The 22,177-nt window shown below is 44.6% G+C and overlaps 2 protein-coding genes and 1 long non-coding RNA gene across 10 annotated transcripts in view; 1 reads left to right on the forward strand and 2 right to left on the reverse strand.

Annotated features, from left to right (window-relative positions):
• The window catches only part of lrrk1 (leucine-rich repeat kinase 1), a 36,026-nt gene extending 24,341 nt beyond the window's left edge, over window positions 1–11,685 (reverse strand). For 2 of the 7 annotated variants that reach the window (XM_072717907.1, XM_023814079.2), the window contains exons 1-5: window positions 9,934–10,071; window positions 9,765–9,812; window positions 8,778–8,901; window positions 2,898–3,049; window positions 60–231 (exon numbers count right to left, since the gene is read on the reverse strand). In XM_072717907.1, the coding sequence (XP_072574008.1) occupies window positions 60–231; window positions 2,898–3,049; window positions 8,778–8,826 (373 nt within the window). In that variant the 5' untranslated portion in view covers window positions 8,827–8,901; window positions 9,765–9,812; window positions 9,934–10,071. Of the gene's footprint in view, window positions 1–59; window positions 232–2,897; window positions 3,050–5,627; window positions 6,389–8,777; window positions 8,902–9,114; window positions 9,247–9,275; window positions 9,673–9,764; window positions 9,813–9,933; window positions 10,072–10,275; window positions 10,319–11,577 lie in introns of those variants that run through there. The other 5 variants (XM_072717903.1, XM_072717904.1, XM_072717906.1 and 2 more) reach the window with 5 other exon arrangements.
• On the forward strand, window positions 10,061–12,513 carry LOC140593430 (uncharacterized). 2 transcript variants are annotated; one of them, XR_011993754.1, is made up of 2 exons: window positions 10,061–10,196; window positions 11,559–12,513. It is a non-coding gene; the product is annotated as an uncharacterized lncRNA (long non-coding RNA). The 2 variants fall into 2 exon arrangements; XR_011993755.1 differs by lacking the exon at window positions 10,061–10,196 and adding an exon at window positions 10,310–11,201.
• A 416-nt stretch (window positions 12,514–12,929) lies between these two features.
• LOC111844960 (retinaldehyde dehydrogenase 3-like) overlaps window positions 12,930–22,177 on the reverse strand; it is a 12,386-nt gene continuing 3,138 nt past the window's right edge. The window contains exons 4-13 of the mRNA XM_023813915.2: window positions 22,078–22,177; window positions 20,747–20,808; window positions 18,966–19,094; window positions 18,499–18,612; window positions 18,112–18,214; window positions 17,647–17,831; window positions 17,323–17,487; window positions 15,365–15,522; window positions 15,168–15,242; window positions 12,930–14,344 (exon numbers count right to left, since the gene is read on the reverse strand). The exon at window positions 22,078–22,177 is cut by the window's right edge and continues 30 nt beyond it. Of these exons, the coding sequence (XP_023669683.1) occupies window positions 14,275–14,344; window positions 15,168–15,242; window positions 15,365–15,522; window positions 17,323–17,487; window positions 17,647–17,831; window positions 18,112–18,214; window positions 18,499–18,612; window positions 18,966–19,094; window positions 20,747–20,808; window positions 22,078–22,177 (1,161 nt within the window). The 3' untranslated portion in view covers window positions 12,930–14,274. The remainder of the gene's footprint in view (window positions 14,345–15,167; window positions 15,243–15,364; window positions 15,523–17,322; window positions 17,488–17,646; window positions 17,832–18,111; window positions 18,215–18,498; window positions 18,613–18,965; window positions 19,095–20,746; window positions 20,809–22,077) is intronic.

Genomic DNA, 22,177 nt, shown 5'->3' on the forward strand with positions numbered 1-22,177 from the left:
GATGCGGTTAGGAGTCAACGCTCACCCCCCCTCCCCAGCCCCACGTCAGGTGGGCCCACCTGGCAAAGCCTCCAGCAGCTCCCGCACCACAAGGTGGTGCCCGAAGTGGGCGGCCAGGATGGCGGGGCAGTCCTCCAGCGGCTCGCGGGGAACGGGCACCTTGGCCTCCTTCACCAGGTAGTGCACGCTCTCGATGTCACCGTGCTTGGCCGCCACGCACAGGAGGTCATGCTGGAGCCACAGTCAAATGAGTGTGGGGAAGGAAGACAGACAGGCAGACAGAAACATTAGGTGGAACATGAAAGGACATGTATAAATATATAAATGGCAACAAAAAAAAAAAATCAGAAAAGTGCCTGAAAAACCCATTATAAAAAGGGGCCAAAAAAGGAAGACTTTGACGATGTATTTTTAATAGCTGTAATGACCCATAATATACACTAGGAGGCACTATCACACATCACTTAGTCCAGGGGTGGCCAATCTTATCCTCAAAGGGCTGGTGTGTATGCAGGTTTTTGGGCCAATCAGTCCTCTAATTAGTAATCTAATTAGGGAGCTGCAGCGAAAACCCGCATACATACCGGCCCTTTGCGGATAAGATTGGCCACCCCTGACTTAGTCAAAGTGCCAAGCATTAATGTTTAAAAGATTGATCCTTTAAAAGGTTACAACCTAGGCTGCAGTATTACAGTTATCCGCTCAACCACATTCTTAATTATGCATAAGAAACACATTTGTATATTAAACTGAAATTGAAAAAGACCTTTTAAGTTCAGACTGATAACAGATCAGCGGTGAGACAGAGCAAATTAAAAATGAAAACATGCAGAAGATCAGTCTGACTGGATGACCCACCAACACACTTCCCACTAGAACTTATAACACTAGAATATTTGTTGCACTACCCCCCCCCCCCACCACCACCACCACCACAAAATTTAAATCAATGCTCAAGTTGGTTTCCCAGATGTAACTTCTTCAAAATAAGATGAAATTGAAACGAGGATTTCTCTTTGTGGAATGCTCAGGGAAAAAAAAAAAATTTTAAAGAAAAAAAAAAAAACACTGATTAATCACTCTCTCCATGTAAATGCCATGGGTCACTTCCTCCATGCATGTGAATCGACATTGTTCTAGGACAACTGCATCGCGTCACTTTCTGTCGCACCAACAAGCTCCGTTCAGGGTCATTGTAGATTATTCCTCCCATCAATAAACATGGAAAGCATCTCAATCATACCAAGACAAAGAACATAACATTGAGTTAAAAAAAAGACTAGTTTAATTTCTACTGCAGTCTCCAGGATGGATTGACACCTATGGACAGCAGCGGTCAGATGCAGTGCTGTCAACATGTACATCTGCCTGCCTAGACAGGCACGACTAGGCCCTGGAGGATGACAGAGTCCATAATGCATTGATACACTATATCATCGCTCATCGCTAATCTAATTGCAGACACAATACATGCTGCCATTGACCTTTCCTCTACTTTTGAATCCACTTAGAGTCTGACGGCAGAGGGGGGGTTTCTGGAACATTCAGTGTGGCCCTCCTTCAAAGATCCTTTGAGGAGCGTACAACATGGCCACCACCATACGCAACGCTTCACCATCAGCCACAGAGATCAAAGGTCACCACACAGAATGGTCTTTGTTCTCGGTCTGTTTCCTGTTTATTAAAGTCTTGAGACATTATTTCTCAAATCTGTTATTTGGCGCAATTTGTTTTGCTGAAATAAATCCTCAGGACCGTTACCTGGTGAAGAAGGGTTCTCATACAGTTGTCAACCATGCCGTACAAAAGCATGAGCTAACAAGGGCTACCGGCATCAGCATATGTTGCTGTTTATTACATGAAAGATGCAAGGTTTGATTTCTCTCTTTTGGGGGGTTATTTTACCTCCAAGGCGAAGATATAACTCAAGTACTAGCGTTTCCTTCCAAAATGCTTAATGTGACATCTTGGTTGTTATCAATATCACATTTACTACAATATCTATAACAAATCTACATTATTTTCAGTATTGTTCTGTTAGATGACATTAAGAATTTTTCCCATACAGATTGTCTCATTGATATAGTTCACAATTTGCACTCCCTGCACAGGCAAAAGCCCACCCACCCGCCGAACACTGTTGGGCAGCCAGAGTCACGGATTTCAAAACAGACCCATTCAGGAGGTAAACAAACCCAGTTCGCAATCAAACGGCTGAACATGGGAAGGGAAACCTACACGCCGGATAAGCAGCTGCAGCACTGCCGCTGGAGATGCACAGTTGGAGATGCGACGTACGCCAAGAACCACAGCACATTTCCCAACAGTTCCGGCTTCAGGACCACCCACTTCCTCAGGCAGGGAGCGTAATAAACGATAAAGGAAGGAAAAGCAGCACAGCTAGTCCCTCATCAGAGGGGACAGGGGGCGACATGCACCCCTTAGGGACAGTGCAAAAACCCGCCGTCGCTACGGAGACCGGCACGGCTGCAGCCCAGTGTTGCTATCCTCTCTCATTTTCCTGCGAGCTGCCCGCCAGACCCTCTCCTTCCCAGCCATGATGTTTTCAGAATCAGGACCACCCCTGCTTCCCGGTGGCGCTCCGCAAGCAGCTTGTGCCCATTACCACCAGCCGTGCCTTCCAGCTAATCACTACGACGCCAGGCCTTAGCGGTACGTCTGGGATTTCCAGGGATCCACATTCCAAGGCTGGAGATTAAGATGTAGGAAGATGATTGTGTTGGCAGGCCCAAATCTCTGGCCGTGAAACCGAAACGGTTCAGCTATGCTAAATACAAGCTGTCAGCCTCTGTAGTTTAGCAGCGGTTAACGTCTCCTTTTAACCCCCCCCCTCGTCCCCCCACAATCTCAAGCAGGGAGAATGACACCCCCCTTACCTTTTCCGGCCTGCCTCCTGCACTTTCCGAGCAAGAAATCCTGATCAGCTCCTGCGCCTTCCCGTTGTCCCCAGCTGCATAGGCTGCTTGGATGTTCTCCAGGGTCGGCGACTGGCTGACGAAAGACTGCTTGCCTCCCATCCCTGTGGCGTCTGGACAGGAAGAAAACACCCAGCCCCACCCCCACACCAGCCCTTGCGTCAGTAAAACTCAAATAATGTGCTTCACGTTCAGCTACCTGGACCGCAGAGCCTCAGAACTAGGTCAGGGCTTGGAGGGAGCGCTCTGGAGACTCCTGCCCGGGAGTGACGCCAACACGGACAGGCGGAGGGGGGTGCATCTCTCCATCTGGGACGCGGGGACCACTAATCACTCCGGTTCATCTCAATAACAGAGCTCCGTGTGCAAGGTGCGACAGCGGGAACATGGGAAGTCGTAACTGCAGAACCGGTCCCACAGAACAGACACATAAAAATTGTTTCCGATCTGCAGCCTGCATGAGAAAATCTGGTATTTTTAGCTGCCGGACTCAAGGTGATATTATTGTTCTGCATGTAAGGTGACATCGCCGTTTCCCCGCCTCCAAAAACATGGACATGGATACAGGGAAATTTAACTGACTTGCAGAGTCCCAGAAGAATCCAAACATCTTTGATCAGAGGTACGTGCCTTAAACAAAACCTGCTTAACGAATGTCCACCCACCCAACTCGCCAGCACAGTAAGTCACAGCTGGGAGTAATTTTGCACAGATAAAAGTATTTATCACCCTACATAGCGATTAGCCAGCCAGCTGTATTCTATCCCTCATGCGAGTTGGTAAGGAAGCCATAGATTCAATGCCAAGAAAACCATGGTAAGATGAAAAATGTTCTGGTTCTAAGGACCTTCTTTCCAGGACCTAGGAACATTGCCGGTTGTGCGTTTCATTATACCAACTAGGAAATCCGCAGCTGCACACTTCCAGCAAACTGATGGAATAGGGGAATCTTTCCCCGTAGGCTTAATATGAAGGCCAGTATGAATAATTAAGAGGCTGAGTCAGACAGGAGACCTGAGAATTCCTGAGAGGCCGTAACCATTAGAAGGGGGGGGTCCTGTCTCACGTCGATAGCCTTCGAGCTGCCAGGATTGAAGGGCAAATGGACACAGTGTGGAGCCTCGCATCTAACCCCACTGCGGTTAGATACCTCCCCTATCCCCCGCGAAAGTCACATCTGGCCAAATCGCCACGAGCACAAAACCTGGCCAATCACACGAGTGTTTACATGCAACCTCTGCCACAGCAGAAACATTTCAGTTAAAAGTCTGTCTTAAATTGCTTCAGTTTCAAACCCCCAAATCAAAACTTAGAAACACAGAAAAAAAATAGTAAGTTATGCTGACTTTTATTGCCATGCTAACAACGAGGGCTGTATCACAGAAATGGTTATCTACCATCAGAAGCAGCAAGTTAATTTACTTAAAGCCATGAATTTACTATAAAGAGTACATAAATCTGGTATTTTGACTAACACACTGCTTTTGTTATAAATGCACCAAAAATTAGTCTTTGTCAAAGTGAGCGTGCTCTACCCTGCACCTCCGACGTCCCCGAGAGAGAAGTAGTGGCCTCTCTCAGCTGCAGCATGGCAACACAGCATTATTTGTCTGGGTCAATAGTGTGAAGCCTCTTCTCCCTTCTACTCTTCCTCTCTGGGGAACAGTAGCGATCCTTGATCTTGAGAAATGACGTTATCCCGGGTGGCCTGATCCCAGCCCCATGTAAACATTTTAGAAATTGACACACGGTGCATCAAGCCGGTTCCTGACTTATCATTCCAGCCTCCCCATCCATTTTTTCTATCCTTTTCATTTTGTTCTTCAAGAGGCTTTTCCTTTTGCTAGGCTGCCATTGTAAGTAAATCGTTCTTCATGACTTGCCAGGTTAAATAAAAGGTTTAAATAAAACATATCTCCTCCCTTTTCATCACAGCTGATCAGGGTCTCAGAATTCTACGTGCCATTTACAAACTACTGTGAATTAAAAATACATCTAAAGATGCAAAGGGATGTCCCAGTAACAAGCCAATATAAAGTGCAAGCAGACCAATGATCCAGCATCAGAGCCAGAGGATGGGGCGATAGTGTTTACACAGAGACTCTGCACAGAAATGCAGAGTGTGAACATGCTAGACACTCACATCAGTCCCCCGTCTCGCTAAATTAAAAGGCACATTTATACTACCAGCAATGCATCTGTGAACTCCAATCTAGCTGAAAAAAGCACAATGACAAGGAGTTGTTGATCAAAAGGTACAACCGCACAATCTGGCTTAGCATTACTGCCTAATACGGGCACGGTCACTCATGTGACACAACCTTTAATGTGTTCCTGAGACAGCGGAATTCCCGATTCGTCCCAGATCAAAAGTAGCATCCAACTCAAAATTTTCAAAAAACAAAGCATCCGACAATTAAGGGTCATATTCAGGTGCCAGAAGTGCACAAGCATTTTTGTTTGTATGTTCAGGATCTGCTAAAAGCCAAGCAAAACTACATAAAACACAATATCAATGTTCTCCCACCAAATTTATCCTAACGAGTCAGAACAGTCAAAACATCCATCGCATTTTGCGCAGTGTCTGCTGTATTGAAACGCTCACAGCTAAACTAACATCTTTGTCAAATGTTTGGGATCCATGAATCCCTGCAGCTCATACAGGGCGCTGAATCCCCATCTCACACGTACCTTATCATACTGCCCCTGACTCCTCCTGCGATGCCCGCCACTCCCGCATTGCGCCTGCGAGGGCTGCAGACCGTCTCACTCACCCGCTCGCTTACTCGCCTGCCTGCCTGACTGTACCACCGCCTACAAGGGACACGGTGTCTGATCTCTGTGGGAATCAGGGAGAGGGCGGGCATGTGGGGCACGGAGGGGGTGGGCTCTTAGTTTATCGGATGAGCTCTCCGGCAGCGTGAGGCGGGCCCACACGTACCAGCCGTCCAATACTCCGAAACCAAATCCTCCCCTGACACTCACGGGAGCGTTACGGTGGGGGAGGGGAGCCAGGGGAGGACGTTGTCACCGGGAGCGACCTCCGGGGCTGGTTTGCGCCTTGCTAGACAGCAGGAGTACGGCTCTGAGAGCCGGGCACAGGCATCTCATTCTGTTGCGTCCAGAGCAGATGAAGAGCCCTTTTACTCAGCACACACTCCGCTAACACGGCGCACACGCTCAGGACGGCTTTCCTAACAGCACAAACACACACATACACACAGCTGCACAATCCCCTTCATTTACCCAGTAACTTCTTGGTCATTTTAGATTCATGCCTGCCTTCCTCATTGTCCTTCTGGAATTTACGAAGTTAACACTGCACAGAATTTCCAAAGTCCTGCCACTAGCTGGCAGCTGAATGAAACACAGATACACGTCCTTTTTCACAGCACTTCAGTGACAACACTGTGGACATCATTGTTCATTGCACATAAAGCCGATTCCAGAATCAGAGCTTCAGGACATTATCTGAATATGGCCGACGACAGAGGCTGTATCTCCTACTTGAATACTCTGGGCTGGAGGCCCAGGCCTGACATGTGGAGCCAAGGTTAATCGTCTCAACGGGTGGGGGGGGGGGGGTTGGGGGTGATGTCACGGTGGCCTGCACGCCAGTGTCTCAACGCGTTTCAGTTCTTGGTTCTATTATTATCTCACCCGCCAGTCGCTGTTTCCTGCACACCAACAACCAGTAATACCCAAGGTTTTGGGGCCCACACCATGCATCTTGTTTCAAATGATCAGAAGCCTTTGCTGGTTATGATCAACATCATTACATCATGCGCTTTTCCACTGGCATACAGGAACCGACACATACACGAGCCGCACAGCAAAAAAAGTAATTACAGGGTGGTTACAGTGTGATTCCAGGTCGCTTTGGGTTTTCTACTGCAGAACAGTCGGCTCAGTAAATGGGTCGCCAGGTTTGGAGAGCAACAATAATGACATAAAAACCAAAGAGGTGCTTACTGTTCAAACTGTGTACATCATAATTTACTACGTACTAATTTCCGCTAGCAGGTCACTGAGAATCTTATGTCAGCATCAAATGCTAGTGGAATTAGCATTCAATGGCGTAAATTTATGTTACAAATCCAATCCATTTCATATTTTACAAATCTGAAGAAGCTGAACAGGTTATTTTAGTCAGCATCTACAAAACACTGTCACTGATTCTTCCTAGCGTTTGTGAATTTTATGTGGATTATTGCTGTGTGGATTTTTTTGTGGTCCTGTGATGGGTTGGCACCCCATCCTCGGTTGTTCCCTGCCTTGCACCCATATCCTCTGAGATGGGCTCTGGACCCCCCGCAATCCTGATAAGGATAAGTGTTTTCAGAAGGATGGATGGCTTTCTTGGACGGAATTTTCCTGTGGATTTGCATTTTGAATTTGGTTTGCTCTGGACTTACCTGCTCTCCCGGTGAGTTTGACTGTTGTCTTTCGTTTGCCTGCCTGCCCTATTACATTCTCTTATTTGTTCCATAAATTTGTGTTTTTACAGCTGTGCCTGCACTTGTGCTCCATTGTCGGTCCTGACAAGCAGTCACAGACAAAGTAATGTCATTTTATTGTGATGCAAAATGTGTCGCCAGCGACAGAGTCTTAAATCATATCGAACTTTCATCGCGTATTCTGCATATCGATGTCAAGGAAAATTATATCGCGATAATCATTGGTATTGTTTTACCGTTCAGCCCTAATCTGAAGTGACAATTGCTTTCCTATAACAGGGCTCCAGACTAACTTTTTCCACTAGTAGCACTGGTGCTCCTTACTGAAAATTTTAGGAGGACCAGCACAAAATTTAAGTGCACCACTTAAAATGACATGCTATGCAACAAACCCAGAAATAAATGTTATGTTTTATTTTAAAGGAAAAAGTCACAAAGTTGTGATTAAGAGAAAAATCGTTATGCTAAGCACTGCTTTTTAAAATATAAAACACGAAATAATATTTACAAAAGGTAAACTTAAGGTATGTGGTCAGCCCCTATACCATCTGTCGCTGCATAGATTACGTTTTGAGCTGTTGTTGTGCTTTATGATTGTTTCACGAGGCACTTTCCCACAAAACTTTAAGAACCTGGCCCATCAGGATCGGGAACTTCAGTAGTTCCTTGTCACTTTCACGTGTCGCTTTCCCACCACACAACAGGTACTATGTTAAATAAGCATGGGAGAAGCAAAAAGTTCACAGCTTAAACTTCACACATAATTCATAGGAAACTGCACTGTCACCCAAAAATAATGGATGATAAACCATCTGCTCAATTTTTGCTCTACTACTTTACTCTCCTTTCCATGCACTTCTGTGCAGTTTGGTCAACCAGTCAGCAATGTAGCCCCAAACCAGTAGTGCCCCAAGGAACAGCAATCAGACTGAGTTCCTGACAACAGAGTTCCTGGTTCCAGAAAAAAAAGTTCATGTGGTGGGAAAGCACCATATCTTGGTTACGCACACGTACAAACATACGTGCATATACACACACACACACACACAATTCTTGCTCTCTTGCTGTTTCACATGATATAAAATGATGGTTTTAAAAAACATGGGGTATATTTGCAATGGTGTGCCTAGTTATAAAATTTTGTCACACTGTCTCTAGAAATGATCAGTCTCGAGCCTTGTATAACATTGATACGTGTCTTATAAAGTGCCATCACACAAAGGCAAGCACTGTACAACATTTGACATTGAATTAATGTAAAAATACTAATTGCACGAAAAATTATTAAAAACAGCAAGATAGGAAAACTGCATCATGGGATCATGTGATATAAACAAATATACATTCAAACACTGACAGAAATGCTCAAAGGTTGTTCTCTCACCATCTTGTTCTTCCATGTCTTTAGCAGTGTCTCCAACAGACCAATACATGGTCCACCAGCTTCACCCGCAAGGACAGGCAAAGCAGAACCAGATGCTTCACTAAGAGACCATAGCTGGGTGGACCTGAAGCAAAACGATATCATCATTAGGTGTGTGTAAAAAAAAAAAAAACACACAACATTGACAAGCATTTGCTGAAAAAACATTTGCTACAGGACGTCCCCCTTCCCTGTCCGTCAACTTCTCCAATAAATAAATAAAACATTTATGTCTAACAAGACACTTCCACATACAACTTTATAATTAAAACACGTAAAGCCCACGAAAAGCCCACACCTTCACTGACAGTTTCATACTGCAACATCGTACTGGGAGGGTTTTGCATGTTTTAATAACACGTAAAGTCCCCGAAAAAGACCGTCATTCACGGCCAAAGACGGCAACCATTCTGCTCCTCCTACACCGACATTACGCCCAGTGCCTGGCTTAACACTTACATACAAATGTTTCTAAAAGCTCCTTTCTGACGAACCATTACAAAAACTCAAAATGTCCTAACGCTGAAAAAATGATTTTATAAAACATTTAATGCACCGTATAATAAACTTCGTAGTCGCCACTTCCTTTTACTGCCTAACATTTGATATATGTTATAAGAGACGTTATACTCAGTTACATAAACTACGTTTATTCAGCGTGGCAGTTTCACACAAAGCTCAAACGGACGAGTAAATGGCATTATTAAATCGTTAACGAGAGCATTAATTGTTAAACGGAGTCCTCACGGTTCGAGACCGGCGACAGTTTACGGCTAGCCTGGGCTCAAACATACTAAATGTTCTGCAGATTTTAACATTCAAACCTAATGCGCCTATATTTCATTGTTCTTTTCACTTCTACGTAGGAAAACACAAGAGATATAAAAAGCAAAAAGAAGCGCCGGTGCCGCTCAAAAAAAAAAAGTGTGAGTCCGACATTCCACTTACCGCCGATCCGGTCGCTCGCGCCGTGCTAACGGCACCGCTCTAGCTGCTCTGGTGAGACACAAGTGGACGCAAACAGCTCATTTCCACGGTGAACACGGGCTTGGCGACATGGGGACGGAGCTACCGCTCCGAAAAAGCAGCCACTTCCTCAATCCTAAAAATCACTTACAGTCAGTCAGCGTGGTCTGCAGAAGCGCATCTGCTTACTGGCGGCGCAGGACGCAGGAGGAACCAGGAGGGACCGGGGCGGGATGCCCCCGTATTTAATTCTGCTTCATTCGTCCACAGTAAACAGACTTTAGTATTTAAATTGCGTCCACCAATCAGAAATAATCTCCTACGCCATTGTTTACCCCCTTCACGTGAACATTACTGACGTATTGTAACAGGCCTAATAATGATACTTAATGTAAGTGTCTATCTGACTGACAGGTAAGGGAAAAGGTACTGCTCTATTAATGCTAAAAGTTCCCAAGTAGTTTGTTGTTTTTATGACCCATGTGACACTTACCGAAGTTGCGCGAAGCAATTCACAAATTACATTATGTATAATCTGGGTCAAAGAAGATGTATGCATTGCCACCACTAAACAGAAACAGGCAAAATCCTAAAATCAAACGTTCTTTTCGAGTGACGCCCACATTTAAAGCAACATACGCGACTACCATTGATTCCAGCATTAACCAACTAGTCTATAGCGGCCGTAGAAATGTGTTTAATACTATTATTATCATTATTTTTTCCCCCGGACTTGTCCTCTTTTTTGTCCGGGATTTCGCTTTGATTCATATTGACATTTGCTTTCTACATTCAGAATAGTTTTGTGAGTGCATATTTGCGTTTCTTTGACGCACGATATCTATGTGTCCTGCCCCCTGAATTTGCAAAGCAAAATATGGTCACCCAAGGCTTATTATTATTTACAGGACGGCTCTGCAGGTCTCATGCAAATTCAAAAATGACTTCTACTGTCAATCATTGTTCAGCAGTTATAGGCGTGTGCGTTGTTTTCAAGCCCTTATATTTTTTAAAGAAATCGCTAAAAAATAATTAACAATTTTGTAATTAAGTTACTTAATTATATTAACACGCAAGATGAGTTGAGTTTTAGAACTTATGCAAGAAGGTCGGGTTGGGTGTGTTGTACTTAAACATTCACCTGACACTGAACAAACAAAAGCTACTTATAAAAAGCAATACTATCTACAGGGCAGGAGATAAAGGCAAACAACAAGTGTTTAATGGCTGTGGCTTGTAATGAAGGAGGCTTATGCAGAAGGCAGCTTCATTACATAAGGATAGTTTTAATATGAAAATAACACTCGAATGCTCCAGATGTGGGCCTTTTTCAAAAGGGAAGTACGTAAATTTGTTAGCCAAGTTGACAAAGGCGTGTTTTCTCCATGGCGCCAACTTACAAGCTGAGACCTCGACGGTGTAAGCATACGAACATGCAAAAGACATTTTATTATATTTTGCATTTATTTTAATTTAGCAGTATAGCTAATGTGCAAGTGAGGAAAATGACACATTAGGGGCTAAATATGGAAATGAAGCATCTAAGTGTTAGATTGTAGTAGCAATTAGGGCTAGTGCATAAATATCATTTGGCAGTCACATGGCTGTGAATATCACACTACTGCAGTTTCCTGAAATGCCTATTTCATTAGTAATAATAATGATTGTAACTTACAGAGAAGCTCAGTGATGTTCTGTAGTGGTTCAGTGATTCACATGTTGCACTGTATACCACTGTCTGTGTTACAGTAATATATCTTCTGACGCTATGCCTAGGCACATCACGCAACGTTACCTGGGGTCGTTGGTGTTTCAGGCCTTTCAAACTTCAGACACCCAGCTCAGGCTGACCAGGCCTCAGCTTGTGCCCTAGCACCGATCCCTCCCAGATCTGCCCTCGTCATCCACAGCCGCGTGGAGGCTTTGTCTGCAGTCTCCGTGCTGTTGCAGATAGCTCTGCTTCTTCTTTGCCCTGCAATGCAGATTACGGCCAGCAGAGGGTCTGCCCTGCAAAGCTTCTGCACCCTACCTCCGCAGGCACGCACCCTCACTCTACAGCCTGCCGGCTAGGCCTTCATACTCCTCGCTCTACTGCCCGAGGGCCTCCTCAAAACATTCTTTCCATGGTATGGTGAATGTCAATATGACCACGCTTGAAAACCTTGAAAGACCTGTTTTTTTTTTTGGACTGAAGTCACCTCTTAATAATCACTGATGAAGAGATGCCTTTGTTTCAAATGACTGCTGTTACGGGCATGTGAACTTCCTGCAGTGTGATTTAACGTGAGAGGTGACTGATGTGTCTCTCATTCCAAAAAAGTAATGATCTCTCTGTGAGCATTGTATTTACCGTTAATGCACCATAAGCGCCTTATGGCTGCCATTGCAAATCTGTTACTGGGTCTTGGGGCACCAAACCCAAGAAGGACCGTTTCCTGTGTTTAGCTTCATCGTTCAGAGTGGTGACCTACCATTTACATGTGCTGTGCCTGTGAGTTCTTGACACAGTTTTCTAACATCTATGTAATTAGCATCTCCACTCACAACTTGTTCCATTCATTAGTCTCATTGTCAATTCATGTCAGGAGAACTTTGACCCGACAGAACTTCGAATTGCACTCAGAACTGAATCAGATCTCTGAACGTCGGCCACAGCTGCTTTTTACGGATCAGATTTGTATAAAAAGTTTTGTTCATATGAATATTAATAAAACTCATAGAGTGATTTCAATTTGTACTCACTCTCTTTAAAACAAGGGGTGTAGATTTGGGTTTGGACGGTATGGGCACGTCCCTACCAATAATGCGGGGGGGATTTGAGGATGATTTAATCCCTACCAATAATGTACCTTGTGTGTTTATGTAATATTTTATTACATAATGCAGCCAACCAGCTTCCATGTCATACCAGCTCCTATTAATAGACAAACAGCCAAGTAATGTAAATTTCAATGGGATTACTGGCTGTTGCTCATACATCAAATACATTTAATACATAAACAAAACATGGTGACCTTGATGACTAATTATTAATACTAGTATTATGTTCACAGTGAGCAGATCAAAACACTTATTCTGACTGTTTATGGGAAAATAAAGTATATCCAACCAGTTAATCAAGATAACAAAATGATCAAATACAGAAAATGACTGACTATTGTTTTGTAACCTTTATTAATTCATATTTAAATATTGATACAAAATATCAATTACTAGCTTTATTGAGTAATCAGTTAAGTCATTGGACAATTTGGTTAACATTATTCACATGAGTATCCTATATTTAGTTACGATTTACAATATAAATCAACCTTTTAAATTACTCAAACCCTTCTTGTGAACTATTTTATATGATCTACAAAAGCATAAGAAATTAAATTAAAAAAATATTTGTAAGATGTACAATTTTTTATCCAAAACAACTGATATTAAAAAGAAGCCTCACTTTAAAAAGAAAACCTACAGAAACCAGATAAGCCTTTTGAAGGTAAAACTAGAAGGTTATAAACCATCTGAAATATTACATATTTCATCATTGTGACAGCTCTTTCAACATATTAAAATCTATTTAATGTTATTAAATAAAATGCACTCTTTAAACTTTTTTATGGTGTGAAAAATGTAACGCTTGACAAAAAAAGACAAAACAAAAACTTACTTTGCACAGAATGCTGATTTCATAACTGCACTTCCAAGTTTATGGTCAATTTAGATGCATGACACATAGTATATTGAAACAACACAATTATATGGTTTTACACTGGCTATATTTTACATTGTATATGTATATAATTTACCTTATATCCAAACAGTGATTATTCTGACTACAGGACGAAGGCTACCTCTACAGATATGGGTTGTGCAGTATCTCTGAAATACAAGGAAAAACTAATTGATGTCTGCTTATCGATCAGCATCGATCAAACAAGAACAAGAGTATGAATCTTGGCCTCAGCATGCGTAAGATCTATATTAATAAAATCACCGGCATTGTTTTGTAAGTTGATAAATCTGTACAGACTTAAAAAGTTCATTTTAACTGCTGCTGTAGTCATTTCTTTGTACAGCAGCAAACTCCCATCGTCTGCCCAACATTGCTCCGGAACCAGGCTCACACTCATAAGAGTCCCTGAGCAAGAGCTGACAGATAGAGGTGAAGAGGGGTGGAGGCAAAGAGGTCAGGGTGAACAGAGGCAAAAGGCGAGGAGAGGCAGAGGCACACAGGAGGGATGAAGGTAAGGAGGTGAGGAGAGGCATCGGTGAGGAGGGGAGGAAACAGTGAGGCGAGGAGGGGTGAAGGTGAGGAGGTGACGAGGGGTAAAGGTGAGGAGACCTGGAGGGGTGCACGTAAGGAGGTGAGGAGAGGCAAAGGCAGGGAGGCAGGAAGGTGACAAGGGGTGAAGGTGAGGTTGCGCAGACCGCTCAGTGAGTACCACGCTCTTCCTAAGTGCCCACATGGTCACAGGCCTGTCAGCTTTTCACGCCGACTTGCTCAGTCCTGTTTTGCCACCTTGATAGTGACAGTTTTCACTTCAGAGTACTCTGCCAGGGCATATTCACCACTGCAAAACCAAACGAGAGCTTCGTTAGAAAACACAATGTCTACATGATGAAGCACCACACACCTAACAGAGGTGGCCTCCTGACTTTACAATTAAACTATTTATGCAAATTTTGTGTTATATTCTAATTACAGACATTCACTGTGAGTAATTATGGTACAATTCTTGGTACAAATTTCCTGATATATAGCCACAAAAAATCAACAATTGCTAAATATATATTTTTACCTCTGCTTGTACAAATTTTATATATATAGCTACAGACAAGCTATTTGTTACAATGCTCCAGAATTATTGGCATCCCTGACTGGAAATGCACTAAAATATTTTTTAACTATTAAAAAACAAATAATAAATAACAATAAAGGGATATATTAAAAAATGCAAAATTCCAAAAATGATCATAGTTTATCAATATTCCAATGGAATATTATTTGGAATTGATTTTCCAAGTGTGTTACATCATTTTTATACCCTGAAACAGGAAGCGATGATTCTTTGAAACTTGAATAAGGTGGCTTTCATTCCCGGTTTAAATTTGGTAGACTTATTTCACAATAATCTTTAAGAGTGCTCTTAATGGTGAAACCTGTGAAACTGATTTTTATTTAAATGAATAATTTGGTTGATTCCATCGAAGCATTAATAAACATCTTGGCATTTTGAGTTTGTCTCTGTAATGTTACTGTTTGGTTTTTATAATATTTTAATGCATTTCCGTCAGAGGTACCAATAACTGGACACCATTGCATACAATCATGAACGATTATTATTATGATGAATATATGGAAATGGAAGATTGGCAATGGAAGTGTGGTCTTACAGCTCTCTTCCATTTCCTGACATTTTGTAGCCACCGAAGGGGGTCTGGGCATGAAGGGCATTGTAGCAGTTCACCCTGCAAGAGTAAAGGCAGAGAAAGCGGGTCCATCTTAAAAAAACACCTGCAGACCTAGATACTGCGTTTACCTACTATATGGCTGAACGGGAGGGCAGGCTTGCCGGGCAGGACCAACCTACCAGACGGTGCCAGCCTGCAGAGCGGCAGAGACGCTCAGTGCCCGGTCCACGTCGCGCGTGAACACGGCAGCAGCCAGACCATACGGCGTCCCATTCGCTCTCTCTATCGCCTCTTCCTGGCTTTTGAATGAGAATATGCACTGCACCGGGCCAAAGATCTGAAAGAGAGGCGATCAGAGGCAGTCAGACTTGAAAAAAGAATGTGGAGCTGTTTCATTTTAAATCTGCTGGAGGTCAGATTCCAAACATGTGGCTCATTGGTTGTAAAATCTGGAAAACCTCAGTGGCATGTGGGACATGGCTGTTAGAAAGGAATCGTTGGTGACACTTAGCAAAAGCAGAATAATATTATTTACAATTCAATTTTATTTGTATAGTGCATTTTCACACACACAGACTTAAATACATTGGACTAATGAATAACAATAAGAAACAGCTGATCACATGGGGATTCCACACGAGGTAAACGAGGGGGTGGGGCATGACAGGAGAGGCGTCGCAGGCCAGTAGGATGTCACATGATATGAAATGCCCCTCTCCCCTTCACCCTGGAAGTGGCATGCAGCCTAGCAGGAAAGCTGCGTCACACGCAGCATGCGACCGCAAACCAAACTATACCCCTAAAAACACCAACGGCGCAGCTACCAGCAACATTTTTTGAAATGCTTTTTTAGCATCTCTCTCCTTCTGCTCTTCAGGGTCATTTAGCTGATTGTGATAAATGGGCCACTGTGAGTCTCGTACGAATGACAGTGGTGACACTCTACGTCTGCCGGGATCCAGGTCTGAATTAACCGGATCCCTTACTGGGAAATTAGCCAGTGAGTGTGAACCTGCAGATTTTACCCTGACACCAACACTCTTGCACCCCTGGTTTATTTTGAAAATGCTGAAAAGTTTCCAGTTATAACTGGTTTCCAGTTATAACTGTTATTAATGCCTGTTGCTACACTTCTGTACAGCTGAGATGAAAGAATATTTCAAGGATGGTGGTGGGGTTCAAATCGTCTTTTGGGGGAGGGGGTGGATCCCATCATGGTGTGTGTGTGTGTGCGTTTTTGTGTGTGGGTGGGTGGAGGTGGGTTTGCATAGATCACATTTGGGGACCAAAATGTCCCCAAAGTGTAGTAAAACCTGAAACTTACTTACTTTTGGGGACACTTCTTCGATTCCCCATTTGGATGACCTCAATTTTATAACAAAAAATCTGTGAATGCAATCAAAAAAGTAAAAGTGCCAAAATTCTTGTATTTTGGTTGGTTAGTCATGGTTAAAGTTAGGGCTGGGTAGGTGGTAAGGGTGTCGTGATTGGGATTAGGGTTTTTCCCATAGAAATGAATGGACAGTCCCCATTTAGATAGGTAAGCCAGCATGTGTGTGTGTGTGTGTGTGTGTGTGAGAGAGAGAGAGAGAGAGAGAGAGAGAGCCGGTTTACCTATCCTTATGGGGACATAATATGTCCCCATAACGTGATAAAAATCCGTTTTTTTTCCCTTATGGGGACCAGTTTCCTGGTCCCCATAAGGGAAAACTATTTTATAAAAATCGGTGACTGCTATGAAAAAACTAAAAATGCAAAAACTCTTGTATTTTGTTAGGTTACTTATGGTTATGGTTAGGGCAGGGTAGGGGTTAACCGTTACGTGAGTGAAACTACACAGAACAATTTAAGGGGATGGTGAGGGGTGATGGTATACTTTGTAATTTTTTTTCATGGGGGGGGGCATTCATGTACAACCCATGATAACTCGAGGCTTGCTCCTTCTGTATGATTTCAATATGACATGGGATTGAAATGAAAATGTGCCGAAAAGGTGCAGTTTAGATAGGCAGCCTAGAGGTGGCAGTATTGCACACTCATAAAGCATTTACTAATCTAAGTACCGAGAAGTTATCAAGCACTGAGCTATGTCTGAATCATCGAGAGTTCATGCTGTGACGGGCTGACGGAGGAGTACCTCTTCTTTAGCAATGCGCATGTGGTCTTTGACCCCTGAGAAGATGGTGGGCTGAATGAAGAGGCCTTTACGATCCATGGGACGGCCTCCATATTCCAGTGTGGCGCCCTCTCGCTCGCCGCTCCTGATCAGATCCATGATCTTGTCAAACTGCTTCTGGTCAATCTGTCTCAACAGGACAGGGACAATGTCAGCTCCGCGCTGAGAGCGGTTAGCTTAGCTGCCGCGCCGGCCCGCCCGGCAGGACAGGGACAATGTCAGCTCCGCGCTGAGAGCGGTTAGCTTAGCTGCCGCGCCGGCCCGGCCGGCAGGACAGGGACTCACCTGTGGCCCGTGTGCCGTCCGTGGGTCCATGGGGTCCCCGGCCACCACCCGCTCGGCGCTCTCCACGCTGAGCCGCACGAACTCCTCGTACATCTGCTCCTGCACGAAGACGCGGGAGGCCGCAGTGCAGCACTGGCCCTGGTTGAAGAAGGCGCCCCTCTGCACCTCCTCCACAGCCAGCCGCACTGAGGTCAGGGAACCACGAAGAACACAGCCTCACACACACACCCTGCAGACCTGGTACTATTTGTCACAGGTGGGTAAAAATCCAGACCAGAATTGAATATAAAGAGTCAGTCACAGAGTACTCAGCAAGTTGGTTGAAACAAAATCTTGGTCTCAGTACTCATACTGGTGATGTATAGTAGTCCCTCTGGTCAACAGCGTTCACTGTGCCCACCTACCACCCGTATTTCGACAGACTCTCTGGCCCGTCCTGTTTACCCCCTGTGCCGTTTCACTTACAATCCGCGTCGGCAAATACGATGGTGGGGTTCTTCCCGCCCAGCTCCAGGGTCACTCTCTTCAGGTTACTCCTAGCCGCTGCCTCTTTGATTAATTTCCCAACCTGAAGAGGAAACCTTTTCTTTTAACGTGATCCTTCACTTTCACGGTGCTCCTTTACAGCGTCACGTCAATGTTAATATTTTAATGACTGTGATAGGAGGCCATTCGCTCCCACGAAGGAGCAGGCAGCCATGGGGCTCTGCTGGCAGTTAGCCGATATTTGACACCATCAGTTTGGCATTCGATTAGCCAGGAAGCACTGAGCAGTCCCCGTGCATTTAACAGTGCAAAGGGAGCGCCACCGGCCCTCACACGCCTTGGTGGCATTTATTGAAGGTGGCGTACCTCTGTAGAGCCGGTAAAAGCCACCTTGTCCACCTCCATGTGGCTGGATATCGCTGCCCCTGCCGTCGGCCCGTAGCCTGGCAGGATGTTGACCACCCCAGGAGGGAAGCCAGACTGCAAGCAGAGAATCAGGGCCTTCAGCTTAATTAATGTCCTCATTATACGCAGCAAGACAGAAACAAACAGCAGCAAAGGCCAGAACTTTCTCTAAGCGGCAGAAAGGACCAGACACATAAGCCATCTCCATTCTGTTTAAAAAACCACAGGTAGGAAACTCTCCTGGAACGATAGTAGATAGTAACATTGAACTACAGTAAATTCATTAATGTGTCATTAATGTGGTGATATGGTGAGTAATAATCACAGATTATTAGCATGCTGGGATTATGATGCCCAACTTGGGCAGAAGTATGTGAATATCTGAGAGCTAAGACCCTTCAGTAATGTCTCGGGGGCTGGGGGCTCACCTCCTTTATCAGCGCCCCCATGTGGAGGGCAGTGAGCGGCGTCTGCTCGGCTGGTTTGATGACCACAGTGTTACCACAGCACAGTGCTGGTCCCACCTTCCACACAAACATCAGGAGGGGGAAGTTCCACTGGGGCATTTAGTGTTGGTGAGAGATGAGGGATTTGGGTCAGAGAGAACAGGAGAATGAGGAACGGGAGACATTAGTGGAGGCAGTGAAATCAGCACAAATGAGTGGCAGCAGGTTAAAGATCAGTCCTGGACACTGCTGTAGGACCATTAACGAGATGGCTGCAGCGATGGACCTCAGAAAGTCACATGGGCTGTTAACAGCAAATGCCATCAGACAGTCAGATGCAAAATGATGTAGGGCCATAACTCCCACAGTGAGCTGGCTACAGTGACAAAGATCAGACAGTCACTTGCAGACCAATGGAGTACTGTTAACTTCCACAGTAAACCGGCTCCAGCAACTGAGATCGGACCTTAACTCTGGAAATCTTTCGTTTCCCAATGTCCAACTTCTCTCTCAGTGACTCACTTTCACTTCATGCCAGAACGCTTAGAGTAATTACACATAATTGTTTAGTATGAATTTCATCTTTATGATATAATCTCCCATGTCTGACAACTACAACGTTTTGTTTCTGTGTTGCCAAAACACCATAAACTCACATACCCCTGTTTTTGCAGACTAATCCTGAATAGTCATTAATATTTTAGACACTGCTAAGATTAAAAAGTGCCCCGACCCAAACAATTACCCAACACTTTAAGTGCCATGCTTGTCACAGATGTCATTATCAAGCAAGACAACGATTTTTTCTTAAGAGAAAGTGGAATAAATCAGCCTGTGAATGTGTCACAAATGCCGTTTTTGGTACAGCCCTTGTAATGCTATCCCCCCAATGGTGAAAGCGTTTACAAGTGATTAGAGCGGGTTACTTCTAAGATGAAAGCTGTCTTTTAATACACCCTGAAACCTGCTGGAATAGCGGCAGTGACTACCTGACCCATTGTCTTGCTCTGTCTAGTGTAATGACGTGGATAGGGCTGGATTCACCATGAACATCATTACATGGCTTGACATGAACGGGTGTGGGACGCCTCATCTTTTGCCATTTCCATCTGCTTAGTTACTGGCTTTGGCCTCGCCGTTCTGAATCGCGTCACACGCCTTGTGGAGTTTAAACCGAGCACACAATCACAACCTGCGGGTTGTCGATGGAGGAGCTGTCTTTGCGGATTATCTATTAGCAATGCGGCGATCATTGGCAGCGATGGCCCCCCCCCCCCACACCGACAGACTGCTCAGCCTGAGCAGCGGCTACTGCAGCGCCCCCTGGTGACTGTAACCAGCTATGGGGCCACGCTGGTCCTCAAGAAGAACCCTGAGCAGTAACGTAGGACGGGGAACCCACCTTACCGGCGCTGATCGATGATGCCATTTTTATGGTAGAAACACAAAATATATCAAGCAAATATTAATACATTAAGCAAACATATTAGGTATACAGATTAAATAGCATTCATTGAATGCAGATTATCGAAGAGTAGATAGGCTCCAAATATAAACTAATTAATGCATTTTTAACTGTGGCTATCAATTATCCAGCCCTGTTATGGTGGAAGTGTCTGCTTCCCTGGGTAGTGCGCCCCCTGCAGGACCAAGTGGAAAACATGGTTCCATAAAGCTGTCAGAATGAAATGGGAACCAAGCATCTGAGGCACGCACAGCAGGCAGGATGAGGGCGGAGGCCTCCAGGCCTGTGCTCAACTCACCGGGATGATCGCTCCACACACGCCGACGGGCTCATGTTTGGTGAAACACATGAAATTGTCATCTGGCAAAAACATGGGACACAAACAAATTAACAGAAGAAGAAATAAAAGATGAAAGCAACAGAACATTTCATTGAATTTTAAGACGTACAATGAATTTCGGCAGGCCGCAAAAGGTTCGCCAAGGTTAAGCGTGCCTGGAAGGAGGTAACTAAAGCACCGTCCCCACGGACGCCGTGAACAGAAGGTCATTGGTTCAAATCCCACGGTCGGCAGAGTAATTTTCACCACTGGACCCTTGAGCAAGGCTCTTAACCCTGATTGCTACACAGACTGGCAGACTATGCTCTCTCAGCCACATGTCACTTTGCTTAAAAGCATCTGCTAAAACAAATAAATGTAAATGTCCCTCAAAAGGTGGCTTTATGAACCCTCCCCCCCATCCACAGTCTGGTCCTCCTGTGCCAGGGAATCCCAGACCCCCTGTGACTAACTAAGGCCGACCTCACTGTGCTGGTGGGACTTCTGACGGACTGCGATTATGTCACGCATGAGCCTAGTGACACTTAGCATCTCCACGCCACACAACTGCACAGTTTCCCACAGAAATTGCTTGCAGGCATCGGAGACATTGTGCCTCGTAAGAAATGTATCATCGAACGACAGAAGAAACCCTTTGTACCACACCGGACCACGCCTCACTAATTGTCCTGCAGTCACACAAGCGATTTACAGCACTTGTCATTTCATACATCCTCTGTGAGGGATACGGCATCCCGGGACCCTGCGATGTGTTCAATCTGCCTTCCCATCTCACATTTCCAAACATCACTGCCACCACAGACAGTGAGTCTCCCTCACACAATGGATCTGCTTGAAACTCATTATCCATGGATTTCTCCAGATGATCCAGCCCTCTTGGGCCGCAAAGGTTAAGTTCACCTGGCACCCAGAGAAAATATGTGACAGTGAATGTGACCAACTAACTACCTCGACAACTAATTAACTAGACAAGAGTGGGGAGCAACCTCAGATGGTTAATGACCCTTGCTGGTTAATTAATGTTGGTTAATACAGGACTACACTGGTCAGTGTTATTTTAAGCTTGCCCAGTAAGCATCCGCTAATACATTTTATTGTCTCTGACTGGAATCCGGTGACAAATGTCTTTTGATCATCCTGTAATTTTAGAGAACGCATAAAACCATTGAATCGTGGAGGAACTGTGAAATGTATACATTCTACAAGCCTAAATTATAATCACTATAATTACTGTAATCCCTGAGTGATTTAAGTCTCCCTAAATGGAGGCTGGCCGCACACACACTCACCGACCGGCATCGTTTTGCCGTGAATCTTGTCCGCCCAGCCGGCATAGTATCTCAGAGTTTTGATGCTGCCATCGAGATCGATGAGGAAGGAATGCAGGAA

This window comes from Paramormyrops kingsleyae, chromosome 11 (assembly GCF_048594095.1).
Source record: "Paramormyrops kingsleyae isolate MSU_618 chromosome 11, PKINGS_0.4, whole genome shotgun sequence".
Taxonomy (NCBI): Eukaryota; Metazoa; Chordata; class Actinopteri; order Osteoglossiformes; family Mormyridae; genus Paramormyrops; species Paramormyrops kingsleyae.